Source organism: Cynocephalus volans, chromosome 3, assembly GCF_027409185.1.
Source record: "Cynocephalus volans isolate mCynVol1 chromosome 3, mCynVol1.pri, whole genome shotgun sequence".
Taxonomy (NCBI): Eukaryota; Metazoa; Chordata; class Mammalia; order Dermoptera; family Cynocephalidae; genus Cynocephalus; species Cynocephalus volans.
Window position 1 is genome coordinate 3,276,979 of NC_084462.1, and position 17,456 is coordinate 3,294,434.

Consider the following 17,456-nt stretch of genomic DNA (forward strand, 5'->3'; position numbering starts at 1 on the left):
GGCAGCTCTGAGATGGGGGGCAGGGTGGGTGGGGCCTGAGGAGAAGTTGAAGGGGGTGTTGAGGGCTGGCCCGACCCCCGTGTCTGTAATCTCCCTGCTCCTGCGTTTTCCAGTTGTGGATCTCCCCTCCCATTCACTCAGAGAGCCCTGACCCTGAAGTCCGTATCCGCCCCGCTCTTCCATCCTTTGTGGGTGCCCAGTAGCAAGGTGGGAAGGGCATCGTGCATTCCCCATGGGCTCTGGTTTGCGGTGCTTTCCTCACTGCAGGAGGCTGTACCCTCCTCCTCAGCCCTCCAGCAAGCTGGGTCCTCTGTGCAGGTGCACTCTCTCTCCCCTCTCCTCCTGAGCGTGCCTAACATTTCCCCCCTCTCTGCCCCATTCTCCCCTCTCTGGGTCTGTCCCTGACATTAGGTCTCTCAGCCTGAGTTTCTGAAGTTGCTGCATGCCTCACTTCTCTTCTCCAGCTCTGCAGGTTTGTATCTCTATATCTGAGGCTCTAGCTTCCCTCTCGTCTCCCTGACTCAGCTGTTCTCCCTCTTTTCCCTTCCCTCCTCACCCCTCTCCTCCCCTCCAACGCTCCCCGCCCCACCCCAAGCAGACAATACCTGAGTGAGGGGCCCCCTCTTGCAGAGCTTCAGATGCCTGCTGCCTAGAACTTCAGCCTCAACCCATGGCTTTTAACCCCTGAACTCCCTCCCCCAGCACACTCAGCATTTCCTTGTAGCTGGCCTCCCCCACTCCACCCCCAATGGCTCAGTAGGCTGTGCCAGGCACCCCCCAGCCTGGGCTTGGCTCTCCACTTGGGGTGGAGCTTTCAGGACATGCTGGGACCCAGATCTGGCCCCGCCTAAGCTGGAGATGAACCCACTGTGAACTTTTAGGCAGCAGGACCCAACAAAGGAGAAGGAGAAAGCCTATTTCTTCCTATCCCCCAACCCCCATGCCCATCCCTAACTTCAACCCATATTCCATTCCATTTTCCAGACTTCTCTCCAACCCTTTGTATATTCTTTATCAGGTCCTGGATGGGCTATTCTCCAACCTGTTCCCATCCCCCTTAACTATACTCCTTATCCCAAGCCTATTTCTCAACCCTAATCCCATCTCCAGCCTTATCCCAACCTTAACTCTCACTATCAAACCCAATGCACCCAGATTCCAATTCTTAGCCTCATATCCAGCCCTTTTTCTTCTGAAAGATACAGGAATGCCCAAATTTATCCCAGCATCCTGCCCCCATCCCCCCCCCCAAACCCCCATCAGGCACAGGAAGGGAATTATCACCTAGGTAGATAAAATCAGTGGCCCTTGGACTTGGATGGGAGCAGGGATTGGGCCTGGGAAAGCAATGTTTTAGATAAATGGCCTTTTAGGAGCAGGGCCAGATGGAGTGAGGGAGTCCATGGGGACACAGATGGAGAGGGAGAAGCAGGAATTGGAAAGCTCTGGGGGTGGGATGTTGAGGGGGAGAGGAAGGAGGAAGCGGTGGTGTATTGGGAATGAGTAGGTGTCTCCTGGAACTGACTGGGTGGGGCCATGAGTTAATCCCAGCGGGTGGAGAGGGCAGGATTAGAGATTAAGAAGGAAAGAGGTGGGGTCAGAATTTGGAAGAAAGCCAGGGATGGGGACCAGATGAAGTTTGGAAAGAGTGAGAGAGTGGTGGTGTCACTATAAGAATAAAGAACAGAGATGAACAGGGTGAGTTCACAGGTTCACATCAAAACTGCTGTGCTCCACGTTGGGAGAGTTAAGGTTTGAATGTAGGCATTAAATTTAGTGCTAAAAGATAACTTTTTAAAAACAGTCTAACCATGACTCTCTGACATATAAAGTGAACATATGTCAAAGATTTTATTTTGACTTATTAACAAATGACAGGGCCAGTAAGATGTCACAAAGAACCATACTTGTATAGGAAATCAGGAATGCTGAAATGAATTTACAAATAGATGCAAAACAGGCTCTTCCACATGGGGTGAGGGGAGGAGAAAGAGAGAAATTAATTGTACTTCCCCTTGACAAAATTCATGTGCACAGCCGTGGACAAGAATTATTAGCATTGCTATCAGTTATCTTCAATTTACAGAGTAGCAAAGTAGCTCAAGACAGGAGAAGATGCAGAGACCCCCGTAAAATCAGATAAACCATGTGGTTTCTATTGAGGACGACTGTTGGGTCCATTTCAAAGTCTTTCACTAGGAATAAAAGTATGGTTTAGTACGGGAATTGAGCAGTTTGTGGTTAGGTTTAGGATGGGTCTGATGACAGCACTGAGAATGCAATAAATTTGGGGAAGAGAAAGGAAATTGGATGAGGTTAGGTATAGGGTTGGAGGTGGTACTGGAATTGATTTTTAGGGTAGGATGGGTTGTAGATGGGAGGGATCTGGGGATAAGGTTGTTGATGGGGTTCTGCTGGGTTGGAGCTGGATTTGGGGCCAATATTGAGGTTTTGGATGGGGAAGTATTGAGATATAGTTGAGTTGAGGTTGCGGGTTGACATTGATGATGAAGACTAGACATGAGGTCTACGTTGGGTTAGGTTTTGGTGGAAGTGGGCTGGGTCATAGATATGAGGTCCTCTCAAGGTGACAGAAAGGCCACTGTCCTTCCCCACCCTGGACTTTCCCCACCTCACAGGACAGGGCCTGGAGTGGATGCTGAGTTCTCTCTTTTTGAGTGGAGTTAAGTTCATGTGGAGTGGCAGGAGGGAGAATGCCAGGTTAAGAGAGGTTACTGGCTTGTGTGGGAAGTTGGGGTACCTGTGCCCTCTTGTGGCCTGGGTCCTGCTTACTTGGGAAGGGCTGGAGTTTGGAGTGGGGGTGGCTGGCTTTGGCATTAGACAAGGGGTGAGTGCCAGGTCAATGTTGACATTAGGGGTTATAATTGGCCAGGGCTCAGGTTGGCTGACTCTTGTTGAAGTGAGGTCATGGACCCACTGAGTGTTAGGTACCTTCCACCTCCTCACTTGATTAACAAGGAACAAGGAGCCCACAGCTGAAAGTCACGCACAGTGGGCCGCTGAAAGTCATATAAACTGGACCAAATCCAGGAGTACTCTCACAGATCAAGATCTTTCCCCCAACAGAGAGCAGGGCTGGAGAAAGAAGAAGATAGAAAACAGTGTTCCTAGTGGTTCAGAGCTCAGACTCTGCAGCTAGACTGCCTAAGTTCAGGTGACATGGCACTCTGTGTCTCAGCGTCCCCATTTGTAAAATTGTGCTATCAATAACATCTACCTCATAGAGAAGGGTTAAATTAATTAATCATTGAAGGTTCTTAGAGGAGAACCTGGCATGGACCAAGGGCCACAAATGTGCTTGTTAAATAAGCAAAGCTGGAGATGGAGTGAGCCTGAGGTTCTTGGAGGCCCCACCCTCGTTTGGCTTCAAAATGGGATTCTTTGTCAAGCAGGAACTGGAAGTTCTGGTTGGAAGTGCTGGCTTGGGTGAGAAAGTTGATCCCACACCCAGGCCTGGAGGAGGAGCCCCGATGCAAACATGAAGGGAGGGGGAGACAGAGAAAGACTCAAAAGGATAGAGACACACAGATAGACAGGATGGGTGGGAGAGGACAGAGGAAATGCAGAGAGAGACAAAGGCACAGAGACACAGAGGTAGAAAGAAAGAGACTCCCAGAGAAACTAGACACTTGGAGAGAAAGACACACGAAGAGCTGGATCTGTGTTATTCAGGATGTTGACTCCAGTCATCACTCATGCAGCAACAACATGACACTTTCCACCCATCAGAATAGAAAAAATAAGGAAGGTCAGTCTTGCCACCTACCTGCATGCCCACGTCCTCTGCCTCCTCTCTCATTTCTATAGATGAATGGTCTGTGCCTGCAACTAAGATAGACCCCTGCTCTCGTGCTCAGTATCCTGTCCCTTCTTGCCTCCTCAACGTCATTGTCCAGCCAGCAGTTCTCTGCTCTCCTGCCTGTAGCATTGATTTTTTTCTTCCCCCATGAGCAGTTCCATTAACATAATTTCTCCCATCTTTCATTAAAAGAATAAAACAAACAAGCAAAAACCTACTGTCAGCTCTCCTGTTCTCCTTCAGCTCCTGGCCCGTCTTCTGCTCCCCGTGATTGCAATCCTTCTCTAAAAAGCTGGCTACACTCACTGTCTGCAGTTCCTCTCCTCCCATTCTCCCTCGAGCCCACTCTATGAAGCCTTTCTCTCCCACTGCTCCGCCAACCATACACCTGTTAAGGGCACTGGTGACCTTCATGTTGCTGAATCCAATGGCCAGCTCTTCAGGGTTCATCTTACTTGAGTTAGCAGCAGGGTTTAACAAGTGGATCACTCCCTGTTCCTTCAAAGAGTTTCTTCCCTTGGCTTCTTGGACACTACGCTCTCCTGGTTTTCCTCATAACTCACTGGCTGCTCTTCATCCGTGTCTGGCACTGGGTTCTCCTCACTTTCCCAAGCTGTACATGGTGGAGCAACCCAGGGCTTGGACCTTGGCCCTCTTCTCTCCTCTGTCTACACTCACTCCCTCAGTGATCTCATCTGGTCTCATGGCTTTAAATACCATCTACGTGTTGACGACTTCCAAGTTTATGTCTTCAGCCAGACCTTGCTCTTGAACTCTCCACTTAACATCCAACTGCCTACTCAACGTCTCCATGTTCAAAACCAAAGTCCTTTTCTCCACCCCTCTCACATTCCAAACATGCTCCTCTTGTGGTCTTGGTGTTTTCAGTAGATGACCACTCCATCCTTTCATCACTCAGCCAAAACCTCAGTCTCCCCCTTGAATTCCTTTTCTCACACCACACACCCATTTTGTTACCAAACCCTGTCAGCTCTACCTTCCTATAGACCCATAACTTCTCACCATCTTCCATTCTTGCCACCGTGGTTTCTCCCAGCCACCATCATCTCTCACCTAGATTATTGCAAGTTTCCTATCTGGTCTCTTTGCTTCTGTCCCTGTCTGCCTATATGAGGGTACTTCAAAAAGTTCATGGAAAAATAAAATCAGAAGGTAATATGCATAATTCCATGGACATTTTGAAGTACCCTTGCACTCCATTTTCAACACAGCAACCAGAGTGACCTATTAAAATGTAAGTCAGAGCAGGGCATTCGTCTTCTCAAAATCCTGCAGTGGCTCCCACCTCACTAAGAGTGCAAGTACTATTTCCTTATGGTGACAAATAAGGCACTAGAACATCTGGCCCCTGATCCTCCTCTGATGCCACCTTCTACCCTTTTCTCTTCTCCTGCCCCTCTCATGCCAGGCATGCTCCCATTTCATGGCTTTTGTACCTGCTGTGTTCACTACCTGAAAACCTCTTCCCCAAGATGTCTGCATGGCTCCTCCCATTCTTGTCATACTCTCCCTGAAGACTTCCTTGGCCACTGTAGTCAGAGGTCCCCGAGACAGGTTCAGTGATTCACTAGAAGGACTCCCAGAACTCAAAAAAGCTGTTATACTCATGGTTTTGGTTTATTACAGTGAAAGGATACAGACTAAAATCAGCAAAAGGAAAAGGTGCATAGGGCAGAGTCTAGGAGGGACCAGGTGTGAGATTCCAGTTGTCCTTACCAGGTGGAGTCTTAGGGATAGTGCTTAATTTTCCCAGAAACAATGTGTGACAACATGCATGGAGTATCGCCAACCAAGGAAGCTCACCCAAGCCTTGGTATTTGGGGTTTTTTGTTTTTGTTGGGGCTTGGTTACACAGACATGGATGCCTAAATGTGTAGCTGACCTTTGTTTCCAGATCCTCCAGAGGTTAAACTGATACAACATGCCCCTGATCCCCACTATAAGCCATACTGTTAGCATAGATTATCTGGCATGACTCAAGGTCCCCAGGTAAACAAAGAAACTCTTATCAGGCAAGATATTCCAAGGGATTAGAGGTTATCTCCCAGAAGCCTGGCAAGGGCCAAACCTTTCTTTGTAATGTGCAGGCTTTGAACAACGTAGGCCTGCTGGACTGCACAATCAAACCTTATGTTTTACTTATTCATTTGTTTCTTGTCTGCCTCCCCTCTAGAATGTAAGCTCCCTGAGGGCAGACGCGCTTAACTGATTTGTTTCTAGGACAATACCTGACACACAATAGAATTAAATGGATATTTGCTGAATGAATGAACTACAGACATTGTTGAGGATGTAGAGAGATAGGACCCCTTCTTTTCTAGACAAAACCCTGCCAGTATTTGATGAAATTGTTTAACAGTAAGACTTCTGGTCCAGTGATTCTGCCCCCATGTGAATATTCTAGAGAAATATTCTAGGTACATAAGTGGCATGTTCAAAAATAGTCGTTATCAAGTGAACAGATATGATGTAGTGGGGGAAAGGGGAAAGAGGGAGCGGGAAAGAGGAACAGGTAAAGGGTCACAAAAATCAACTACAATGTCTATTGAGAAGTTAAAAAACCAAACCAAACCAAAACCACAAAAAAACCAAAAATAGTCATTATACTGTTACTTGGGTAGTGGAGGAAACCTAGATGTCCGTCACTGGGGGACTGGGTCAATAAACATGGTGGATGTACACTATGGAGTGATGCTTCTCAAATTTTAACGTGCATTGAGTCCCCTGGGGATCTGGTTATAATGCAGACTCTGATTCAGTTGGTCTGGGGTGAGGTCCAAGACTCTGCACTTTAATAAGCTCCAGGTGAAAGGACGAGTGGACACCAGTTGACGATCCACCAGAGAGAGCTCGTTTATTAGGCAGCACACACACATATATAGGGCTTTAAGGGGAAAGCTGATTGGCTTAAAATACAATCCCTACTTAGCACACCGCGTGGGGTTTGGGGGGAGCTGATTGCTGTGTAATTCGCGCCCACGGGAAGGAGAATACGGAAGAGAAGGGCAACCAGCGCCATGATGGGGTGTGGCCGAGAAGGGCTTATGTGATCGGGGTGTGATCCCTTGGGGCATTTGGGTCCCTACACCAGGTGATTCCGATGCTGCTGTTCCCTGGATCACACTATGAGAAGCAAAGATATACATTAGAGTAGTACTGTCCAATAGAACTTTCAGCAATGATGGAAGTATTCTATCCTTGCACCATCCAATATGGCAGCCACTAGCCACATATGGTATTGAGCACCTGGAATGCTGTGAGTATAACTAAGGAATAGAATTTTAAAATGTATCTAACATTAGCTAATTTTAATACAAAAATGACTTCATGTGACTAATGGCTACCACATTGGACTGTACATGTCTAGAAGACTCTGTGGTAGTTAGAATCAATAAACTAGATGAACAAACAGCAATGCAAGTAGATTGTTAAAAAAGCATTTGGTGAAATCAGAACACCTATTTCATACTGCAACTTATCACCTACATTTACTTTCCTTCATGCCCTATTTCATTGACTATAAAATGTCGTTGATTGTATTTGTGCTATTATTTTGTATACTACTGAGAAAGGAAGAAAAGCTGCCAATTAAATTATGACATGATGCTGAAGAATGATGCTGTTAGTTGTAAGATACCTCTCAATTTCAGGGATGTTGAAAATGTGAAAATAATGTACATCTTAAAATCAATAAAATGTGGTACTCAACCACCATAGCTGGGACTATGAGTTGGAAATCAAATTAAAGTAATCTTTAACCTAAACTACTTATGCTTAGCTTTATAGAAGGATGCAGGCTGAGAATTACAGCATGGTCTGTAGCATCTCATTGGGGGCCCAAAGCTACCCAAGTACACAGCTTCTTTTGTCTCCTTTCCCCTAAAGGTCTTGTATGGCCGCTACATATGAGAGCCACAGTGTGTGTATATCATCTTGTCACAGAAGGTGTGGACACTCAGACAACAATACTCGAAGAAAAGAAAATTGCAGGCTAATATCTCTGATAAACATAGATGTAAAAATCCCCAACAAAATGCTAGCAAACCAAATTTAACAGCATATTAAAAGGACCATATGCAATGACCAAGTGGGATTTATCCTGGGGATGCAAAGAAGTTTCAACATACACAAATCAATAATTGTGACACACTGCATTAACAGAATGAAGGATAAAAATAATATGACAATCTCAATAGATGCAGAAAAATCGTTTGACAAAATAGAACGTTCTCTCATAATAAAGACTCTCAACAAATTAGGTATAAAAGAAACGTACCTCAACATAATAAATGCCGTACATGACAAGCCCACGGCTAACATCATACTCGATGGGGAAAAGTTGAAAGCTTTTTCTCTAAGATCACATAGAAGACAAGGATGCCCACTCTCATCACTTTTATTCAACATAGGACTGAAAGTCTAAGCCAAAACAATTAAGCAGGAAAAAGAAATATAAGGTATCCAAATGGGAAAGGAAGAAGTAAAATTGTCTCTGTTTACAGATGACGTGATTTTATATATAGAAAACCCTAATGAGTTTACAAACTGTTAGAAATAATAAACACATTCAGTAAAGTGGCAGGATACAAAACCAATATACGAGAATCAGTTGTGTTTCTATACACTAACAACAAACTAGAAGAAAAAAATTAAGAAAATTATCCCACTTACTTATTACAATCTAATAATTAGAAATAAATGTAATCAAGGAGATAAAAGACCTATACACTAAAAACTATAAAACATTTATAAAGGAAATTGAAGATGACACAAATAAATGGAATGATATTCTGCATTCATGAACTGGAAGAATTAATATTATTAAAATGGCCATACTAACCAAAGTGATCTATAGATTCAATGCAATCCCTATCAGATTACATTGGCATTTTTCACAGAAATAGAAAAAATAATCCTAAAATTTATTTATTTATTTATTTATTTATTTATTTATTTATTTATTTATTTATTTATTTATTTATTTATTTTTTAAAAGATGACCGGTAAGGGGATCTTAACCCTTGACTTGGTGTTGTCAGCACCACACTCTCCCGAGTGAGCCACGGGCCGGCCCCTAATCCTAAAATTTAAATGGAACCACAAAAGACCTCGAATAGCCAAAGCAATCTTGAGCAAGAAGAACAAAGCTGGAGGCATCACACTGGCTGATTTCAAAATATACTACAAAGCTATAGTGATCAAAACAGTATTGTGCTGGCACAAAAACAGACATATAAACCAGTGGGACAGAATCTCTCTTCTATGCCAAGAAATAAATTCATGTATTTATGGTCAACTTATCTTCAGCAAAGATTCCAAGAATACGCAATGGGAAAAGGACAGTCTCTTCAAAAAATGCTGTTGGGAAAAATGGATATTGTATGGAGAAGAATGAAATTGGACCCCTATCTCACAACATATACAAAAATCAACTCAAAATGAATTAAAGACTTAAACACATAAGACCTGAAACTATAAAACTAAGAGAAGAAAAAAGGGGACATTGGTCTGGGCAATGATTTTTTGGATAGGACCCCAAAAGCACAGGCAACAAAAGCAAAAATAGACAAATAGGATTGCATCAAACTAAAAAAAAAGTTCTATGCAAAAAAGAAAACAATCCATAGAGTGAAGAGACAATTTGAGGAATGGGAGGAAATATTTGCAAACCATACATTTGATAAAGGTTAATATCCAAAATATATAATGAACTCAAAACAACTCAATAGCAAGAAAAAAAACCTGATTAAAAAATGGTCAAAGTCCTCATACCAGCCAGCCACCAAAAAAAAAAAAAAAAAAAAAGGGCAAATGGAGCTGAATAGCCATTTCTCAAAAGAAGACCTATAAATGGCCAACAAGTGTATAAAAAGGTGATAAGTATCACTAATCATTAGGGAAATGCAAATTAAAGCCACAATAAAATATCACCTCACGCCCGTTACAATGACTAGTATCAAAAAGACAGATAACTAGTGTTGGCGAAGATGTGAACCTTGTACACTGGTGACGGGAATGTAAATTAGTACAGTTATTATGAAAAACAGTAAAAAAATTAAAAATAGAACTACCATGTGATCCAGCAATCCCATTTCTGGGTATGTATCCAAAGGAAATGAAATCAATCTCAAAGAGATATCTGCACTCCTGTGTTCATTGCAGCATTATTCATAATATTCAACATATGGAAACAACCTAAGTATCTGTTGATGGATGACTCGGTAAAACAAATGTAATATACATATTATTACTTATTATATTACACACACACACACACACACACACACATGAGGGGTGTTCAAAACATTCTTGAAAAAAATGCCTGGGATGAGGCTGGGCCCAGAGGACACTTGGCTCAATTTCCATCTGAGGAGCCAACAACAGAGAAAACTCTTGGCCCTCAGACCTGGGCAGGAGAATAAATGCATTTTCACTGAGGTTTGTTCCTGGCCCTGCCCCTGCAAGAGGGTGGTGGGTGAGAGCACCCTGAGCCTGGGGTGTGTGGCTGCTATTTTTTTTTTTGAATTTCTAAATTATTATACTGAATTAAAACAAGCATTCATAAAAGTACACAAATTGGGCACAGAGCTCAGTGAATTGTCCCACAGTGCACTGTGTGGAGCCCACAGCTTAGTCCAGAAGTAGACCTTCCCAATATTCCAGCCCCACCCTCCAATCCTCCTCTTCCCCACAGCTAACCACTCTCTTGACTTCAACAACAGGTTGGGTTTCCCTGTTTGAACTTCATAGAAATGAAATTATACTGTGTGTGTACTTCTGTGTGTGGGGTGGTGGTGATGGTCTGGCTTCTTGTATTCAGCGTTAGTGAAATTCAACCATGTTGTCTGTAGCTGGGAAAAAAAGTTCACAAAAAGATTTGTATTATTTTTTAAGTCCATTTTCCCATGAGCGTTGGAAGTACCATTTTCTGTGTGCATAAAATATTTTTCAGCCTCATAAAAGAAGGATATTCTGTCATTTGTAACCACATGGATGGATCTCGAGGACATTACACTAAGTGAAATAAGCCAGACACAGAAAGACAAATACTGCATGATCTCACTTATATGTGGAATAAAGTCAAACTCTTCGAAGCAGAAAGTAGAATGGTGGTTACCAGGGCCTGGCAGGTGAGGGGATCAACAAGAAAAAAGAAGGTGCAGCTTCCATTTTCCAACAATCTCTTGTGCTGCTATAGTCATGCAGGTCCCGGACCTGCTACCTAAGGGCTCCCCAATACTGTGCTGCCCCCACAGAACACGAGGCCCACACAGCATTCTACTTTATCTGAACTCTGTATTAGCCAAGCACAGAACTTTGAAAGACAGACACTAATATACCATTCCCAGGTAGACCTGTCCAGGAGTATACCAGTAAATATTTAACAATGGCTCTCTGAGAAAAAAGGCTCTTCTCTGTAGTGTTCAGCAATTTCTGTGGTGTAAATACTCCCACTTTGGCTGATGTCAAGCTACTAGTGTGACGTCACTAGACACGGAGTTGGGAAGAGATGTGCATAAACTCACCATTACAAACATAATACAGTAGACATAAATAACCTCAAAGCACAAATATTAGTTAAAATAATTAAGAATGAATGAGTTTTGAGTATTTGTTGACATTACTTAAAAAATAAACTATTTAATTCTAAGTGTATGTCATTTAATTTTTTCATAATGGCTGAATTTAGCAACTGGCTGTCAAAATTCCTGAACATTTGCCAGTAGGTTTTTGCAAGCTGGTATGAGCTGGCTCTGGCACACACTGGGCCTGCTGCCCAGCCCAAGTTTATTGACCTCTTTACTCATAGGGACTCTGCTTTACTTTTAAATTATGTTTATTGTTTCTTGTCTGTCTCCCCCCTGCTAGAATATGAGCTCTGTGAAGGCAGGGATTCTGACTGGCTTCTTCCAGCACCTTGAACAATGCCTGGCGCATAATAGGTGTGCAATAAACACTCACTGATGAGTGAAAGTAAGAAAGAGAATGAGTACTGATAACACCAAGGTCACAGGTTTGGATCCTGGTGCTGACCAGCAGCCAAAAAAGAAAAAAATATTTCTAACACAATGGTTTCATGTAAATCAGAAACAGCACAATGTGACAGCACGTGTTTTCCAAGGATGCATGGTATTATTCGAGGCCATTTGTGTTGGTGCCTCTGGGGAAGGAGGGGAACACGGCCAGGGATGAAGGGTGGAAGTAATAAAGAAAACAAGGGAAGCGCTTTGTCTGAACTTGAATTCAGGAGTGTGATTAACTCAACTCTCCTCACCCAAGATCTGATTAGGAAAAAGAGAATCTCTATTTGCATAGAATTTTCCAGGAAACAAGGCAGTTTGCCCTGGACCACTGCAACTCCAGAGAGGAGGCTCGGAGAGGTGCGGCCCTTCTCTAGGTCACACTGCAGGGATGGGGTGTTTCCTTCTACAGTGGATGGGGGGGACAGAGGGCAGCCCCTCAGGGAACAACACACACCTGAGTCAGCACTTGTCAGGACATGGCTCCTGGCTGGGCACGATGGGGCCACTGTGTACATGTTTCTTGAATGAATTAAATGAATGAATGAATGAGATTAGGGATTATCCCATTTTTATTGTTATTATTTATTTGGTTTTTTAGAGACAATGAGAGCTTTGAAAATTGCCTTCTTTGGAATATGATGCCAATTCAGAGCCTTTGCGCTCCTGCCTTCTGTGACTAAGGGGGTCGTAGATAACGATGATGATGATGTTGTGGGGATGGAGGGCATGGGTGGGGAGAGAAAACCTGAAGCAACTGCTCTGGGAAAGGGAAGGTCAGAGCCAGGTGTAAGGATCAGGATACTGGGGGCTGGGGCTCCTGGGTTTGAGGGATGAGGGGCTTGGAGTCTTGGATTCCTGGGTCCTGAGAAGAGAGGGGAGGGCCGGGCGAAGAGGAAGGCAGCTGGCATATAGTCACAAGGACAACAATCATTTACCCTGCATGGTTTCCCAGATCCAGTTTTGGTACTTGCACAGGTTGGTGTAGACCCCGGGGTAGCCAGGCAGGGCACAGTGCTCCATCCCCCAGGACACAAGGCCCTGGAGCTGTCCTCTGCATACCAGGGGTCCCCCGGAGTCACCCTGAGGGAGAGGGACAGAGATGGAGACACCTATGGACTGGCAGCCAGAGCCTTGGGCATGGAGAACCCAAGAGGCAGAGATGGAGAGAGAGATGGCTGAGATACCAGGGCAGGGACTCCAGCACATGGTGCTGCCCCAGCTCTGAGGTCTCAGTTCTGGGGCTGGTGGACACTTCCTTCTTTCTTCACTGGGTCCTGCTCTGTCTCTATGTCTCTTTGTCTCGGTCTCTGCCCCTTGGTTCTCACAGAGCCCCTCTCGGTCTTAGCTCTATCTCTAAAAATCCGTGCGTGCCTCTCGTTTTATTTCTCCTTGTCTCTGCCTCTCTCAGCGATGGGTTAAAATTTCAAGGGGCCCCAGCACAGGTTTCCAAATACCCATATGTTCAGGCAGCACTCTATACTCTTTCCATGAATTCATCCAATTCCACCAACTACTCTAAGAGGTGTTATTCCCATTACAGATGAGGAAACTGAGGCATAAAAGGGTTAAGTCCATTACCGACCCAAGGGGCACAGTGCTAGGAGGCAGGGTAGCCTGGCTATCAAAATCTCCCTCAGTCCCTGGGGTTTTCCTCTCTCCTGACAACCCCGGCTGACTCCCAGGATCCTGAGATCCTTTGGTACCTAAAGCTCCAAACAATTCTCCCTCCTCCAGTTCCCACCCTGGGTCTCACCTGACAAGAGTCCTTCCCGCCCTGGGGAGTCCCTGCACAGACCATGCCAGCAGTGATGGCTCCAGAATAGGCCCGCTGGCACTCCTGGTCCGAGGAGATGTTGATGTTCACGCACTGCAGGGAGCTGGGGTACCTGGCTGGGGGGCGCTGAGGGGTTATCACTCCAGCAAGACCAACACTGCACCCCTTCCTCCTTCAGACTCAGAAATCCAGACCCCCAATCCCTCCTTCCCAGACCAAGGAGTCTGGGTCCCCAGCCCCCTCCCCCCTCAAACCCAGGAGCCCAGGCTCCAGCCACCTCCTCCCCTAGATCCAGGAGCCTAGACTCCCTACCCTTCCTCCCTCAGACCCAAGAGTCCAGGCCCCTAGCCCCCTCCTTTCCAGTATACAGGAGTTCTCACCGATTGGGCTGGATGTGGTCCCCCAGCCTGATACACGGCAGAGGGTCCCAGGGCTGGCACAAGACTTGGCCAGGGCAATGGGCTTCACTGCCCTCCCCAGTTGGGCAGGCTTCTCCAGCCGTAGCAGCATCAGGTCGTTGTCATGGGTTCTGGAGTTGTAGCCGGGGTGGGGCACTTGGCGAGCCACACGCAGCACCTGCTCAGTGGCCTCCCACTTCTTCAGGTTGTGCTTGCCCAGGGCTACCCGCAGGATCCTGGCCCATGACCCCCAAGAGTGGTGCTACTCACGGTCTGACCTGTAGACCCCTCTTCACCCTCCAGTCCCATTCCCTTCCCTGGTGATGGTCCTTCCTAAGTCTAACCTGCTTCCCTTCCCTGCAGGCTGAGAATATGTTGGACTCGTGCCTGTTTTCGTGGCCTGTGCATTCCTTCTCAGCTCAACCCTACTTGCCTCCCCTTCCTCTCTTGGCCTGCGCTCTGTCTCCTGGCTTTTTGTGTAAGGTGATGGTTGGGAGTTCTTGGCTCAGTTCCAAGGTCTATGCTGGGTTCTAGGGTTTGAGTTCCAAGGGAGACTCTGGGTTATGGCTCTTGGCTGTAAATCAGAACTGATATTCTGGAATAGGCTCCATCCTGGTTCTAGTCTGGGCTCTGGTCTCCAGACATTTTTAATTGTTGACTAGGCTAGGATCAAGATTCTAGATTGAGTCTGTATTATGGTGTAACTTCTGGATTCTGGTGTGAGCTTTCTGTTTTAGGGTAGGGTGGGTGTTCTATTTTGAGCTCTGCATAATGACTTGATTCTGGGTTCTAGATTCCAGTATGAGCTTTCCGTTTTAGGACAGGCTGAAGCTTCTATACTGAGCAATGGAATAGGACCTAAGCAATGGATTCTGGACACTGATATGAGCTCCAGTTGCTAGGTTGAGCTCTGGGTCCTTTATCAAGAAAATTAAGACAATAGTTGTTTTTTTTTTTTTTTTTTAAATAGAGTTTTAGACAATGGTTTGAGCTCTGTGCTCCAGCTGGGCTGAGAGTTCTAAACATTGATCTGAGCTCCTGATCCTAGGCCAGGCTCTGTTTCAGACTGAATCTCAGACTGTAGTCTGGGCTCTTGGTTCTAGACTCTGATCTGAGCCCTTGATCTCAGGTTAGACTCTGTATTCTACCTAGAGCTCTAGGTTAGGAACTGGATCTAAGGTTCTAAAGGCTTGTTTGCTGGTTTGTGTGGGATTTATGTTCTAGACTTGAGGCTGAGCTCTGGTCTTGAGATTCTAGATGAAACTTCAGTTTATACCCTTCTATCTGGCTTATAGGCACTGCATAAGATCTACCCTGGACTTCAAGTCAGGGATCTCAGTTCTAGGTTCATATCTAAAATCTGGGAGAGGTTGCTGGGTTCTAAATGGGCTTACAGATTTTGGTCTGCATTCTGGGATTTAAACAAACACTGGGTTGAGGTCTGGGTTCTAGGCTGCTCAAAGAGGAGCTATAAACTAGACTATAAATTAAACGTTGGATCTGGAGTGGGCTCCAGATTCTGGGTCTATTCCTACAGCTGTATGTTTCAGCTGTAAGAGGGGTTCTGGAGTTATGTAGGTTCTGAACTAGGCTCAGGGTTCTAGGTAGTTCTGAATTTCTGAATGTAGATTGTGCCCCAAACTCAATTACCAATCTGGAATGGGCTAAGCTTAGTCTCAATAAAGAGCTTGGCCTCTGGATAAAACTCTGGATTATATGTTAAATTCTAAGCTGGCCTATGTGTTCTAAGCTGCTGATCTGCTTTCAGAATCTAATCTGAATTCAAGATTTATGTCTGGATTCCGTGTTCTGAGCTGTGTTTTTGTTTCTAGGCTCTTCTTTAGACCCTGAACCAGGACTCAGCTACTACATTGGATTCTACACAAAGCTCCAGGTTCTCAGCTAAGCTCTGGGGCTCTAGATTCTGGAATTCATTTGGCACAAGAATAGTGGAGGGGGTCACTCACGGACGAGCGCAGTGAGCAGCGGTGATGGCCCACTGGCTTGACAGCAGGGCCCCTCCACAAAGGAAGCGACGTCCGGGACCTGCCAGTAGGGCCGCCTGCCATGGCTGGGAGTTCCGGATGCACGTATAGCCACCAATTATCTTATTCTCATCCTCCTGGCTCTGTGCCATGGCTAGGAACAGACAGGGGTGGGGTGGGTGGGGAAAGCAGATGAACAATTGCCCTCTACCCCCCAACTCTGTAGAATGTCCAGAATTGACAAATCTTCTTTCTTTTGGTCTAACCCCTAAACCACCCACATCTATATGCTCCACTCAGTGTGAGATGTGTTCAGCATTGCCCCCATTATTGCTCCAACACAATCATGGAGTTTTCTAACACTCTCCCAAGTCACCTCCATAGTATCCCATGGCCACGTCCTCCAGAGCCTTGCTACATCTATAACTTTGGACTCCACTCGCCCATGAATACCATCATCACATCTCACCATATGTATGCCACATTCCACCCCCCATTAGCCCTTCCCTGACACATTCAAGGAGCTTCCTGTCTCTTCCACAACTGTCCCACTCAGTGTGACCCACAAGGATCCACGATTTTGCCCACAGTTACTTCATCCACTACACCACATCCCCTGCCACGAATCCACCACCCCATCATCACCTTCCTCCTTCACTCTGACAACGAGCTGTCTTTTCCATACTATTTCTTCCCCAACAACATCAAGGAGAGCCCTGTGGCCCTCATTTCTGATATGACCCACTCAGGATCTAACAATTCTCTATCCTTCCATATTTATCTCTCCTCACCTCCTATACCTGCCTCTCTCCCCAAGCCTGCAATTTCCTAAAATCTCCACAACTCAGAACTTAGGCCCCCAGCATGCTCCTCAGCCACGACCCCAAAACTACTCCCTACTCTTTCTCTCCAGGCCACCCATGAACATCCTGGGTCCCCAGGACCCTTCCCCGTCTATTTGCAGAGTCTCCAGGGGGACGCCCTTGCCTCATACCCCACTGTTCTCTTACCTACAGCCAAGACTTGAAGTGCTGTCAGCAGGAGAAACATTCTGGGGGCTGGGGGTCGAGTTTTGACGAATGCAGAAAGTGAGAGAAAAGGACCTGCAAGAAACCCAGGGGCTAAGAGGCAAACCCAGCAAGAACCACTCATACAGAGACCAAATCTCTCAGAGACATGGAGATAGAACGGAGAGGTAGAGGCCAGAGACCAAGAGGGAGGGGTCTGGGACTCCCCAGGTGGCAGGAGGGAGGATGCTGAGCAGAGCTCAGGTCCCGCCTTGATGTCTTGGTGCCTGAAGAAAGTAGGGATGGTGTCTCTCTTCCTGGTCACACTGGCAAAGCCTTTTATCCCTGGTCTCAGTCGCTGGCCCTGCCCCCACCCCCACCCCCCGCCCTTCTCCTGACACTTTTAAAAAAAATTTTTTTATTGCCT

The 17,456-nt window shown here is 45.7% G+C and overlaps 1 protein-coding gene across 1 annotated transcript; it reads right to left on the minus strand.

Annotated features, from left to right (window-relative positions):
- Positions 1 to 12,792: 12,792 nt before the first annotated feature.
- Positions 12,793 to 17,075, minus strand: KLK14 (kallikrein related peptidase 14). Its single transcript, XM_063092260.1, has 5 exons — positions 17,033 to 17,075; positions 16,005 to 16,176; positions 14,020 to 14,273; positions 13,619 to 13,755; positions 12,793 to 12,945 (listed from the first exon to the last, which is right to left on the minus strand). The coding sequence occupies exons 1-5, from the start codon at positions 17,070 to 17,072 to the stop codon at positions 12,793 to 12,795; spliced, it is 756 nt and encodes a 251-aa protein (XP_062948330.1). The 5' UTR covers positions 17,073 to 17,075.
- Positions 17,076 to 17,456: the final 381 nt, after the last annotated feature.

Coding starts and splice junctions, on each gene's coding strand:
- KLK14 (XM_063092260.1), bottom strand. CDS start 17,072: ATGTTTCTCCTGCTGACAGCACTTCAAGTCTTGGCTGTAG. Junction 14,274..16,004: donor GCTGCTCACTGCGCTCGTCC/GTGAGTGACCCC, acceptor GTCATGGGCCAG/GATCCTGCGGGTAGCCCTGG. Junction 12,946..13,618: donor GCGGGAAGGACTCTTGTCAG/GTGAGACCCAGG, acceptor CCTCTCCCTCAG/GGTGACTCCGGGGGACCCCT.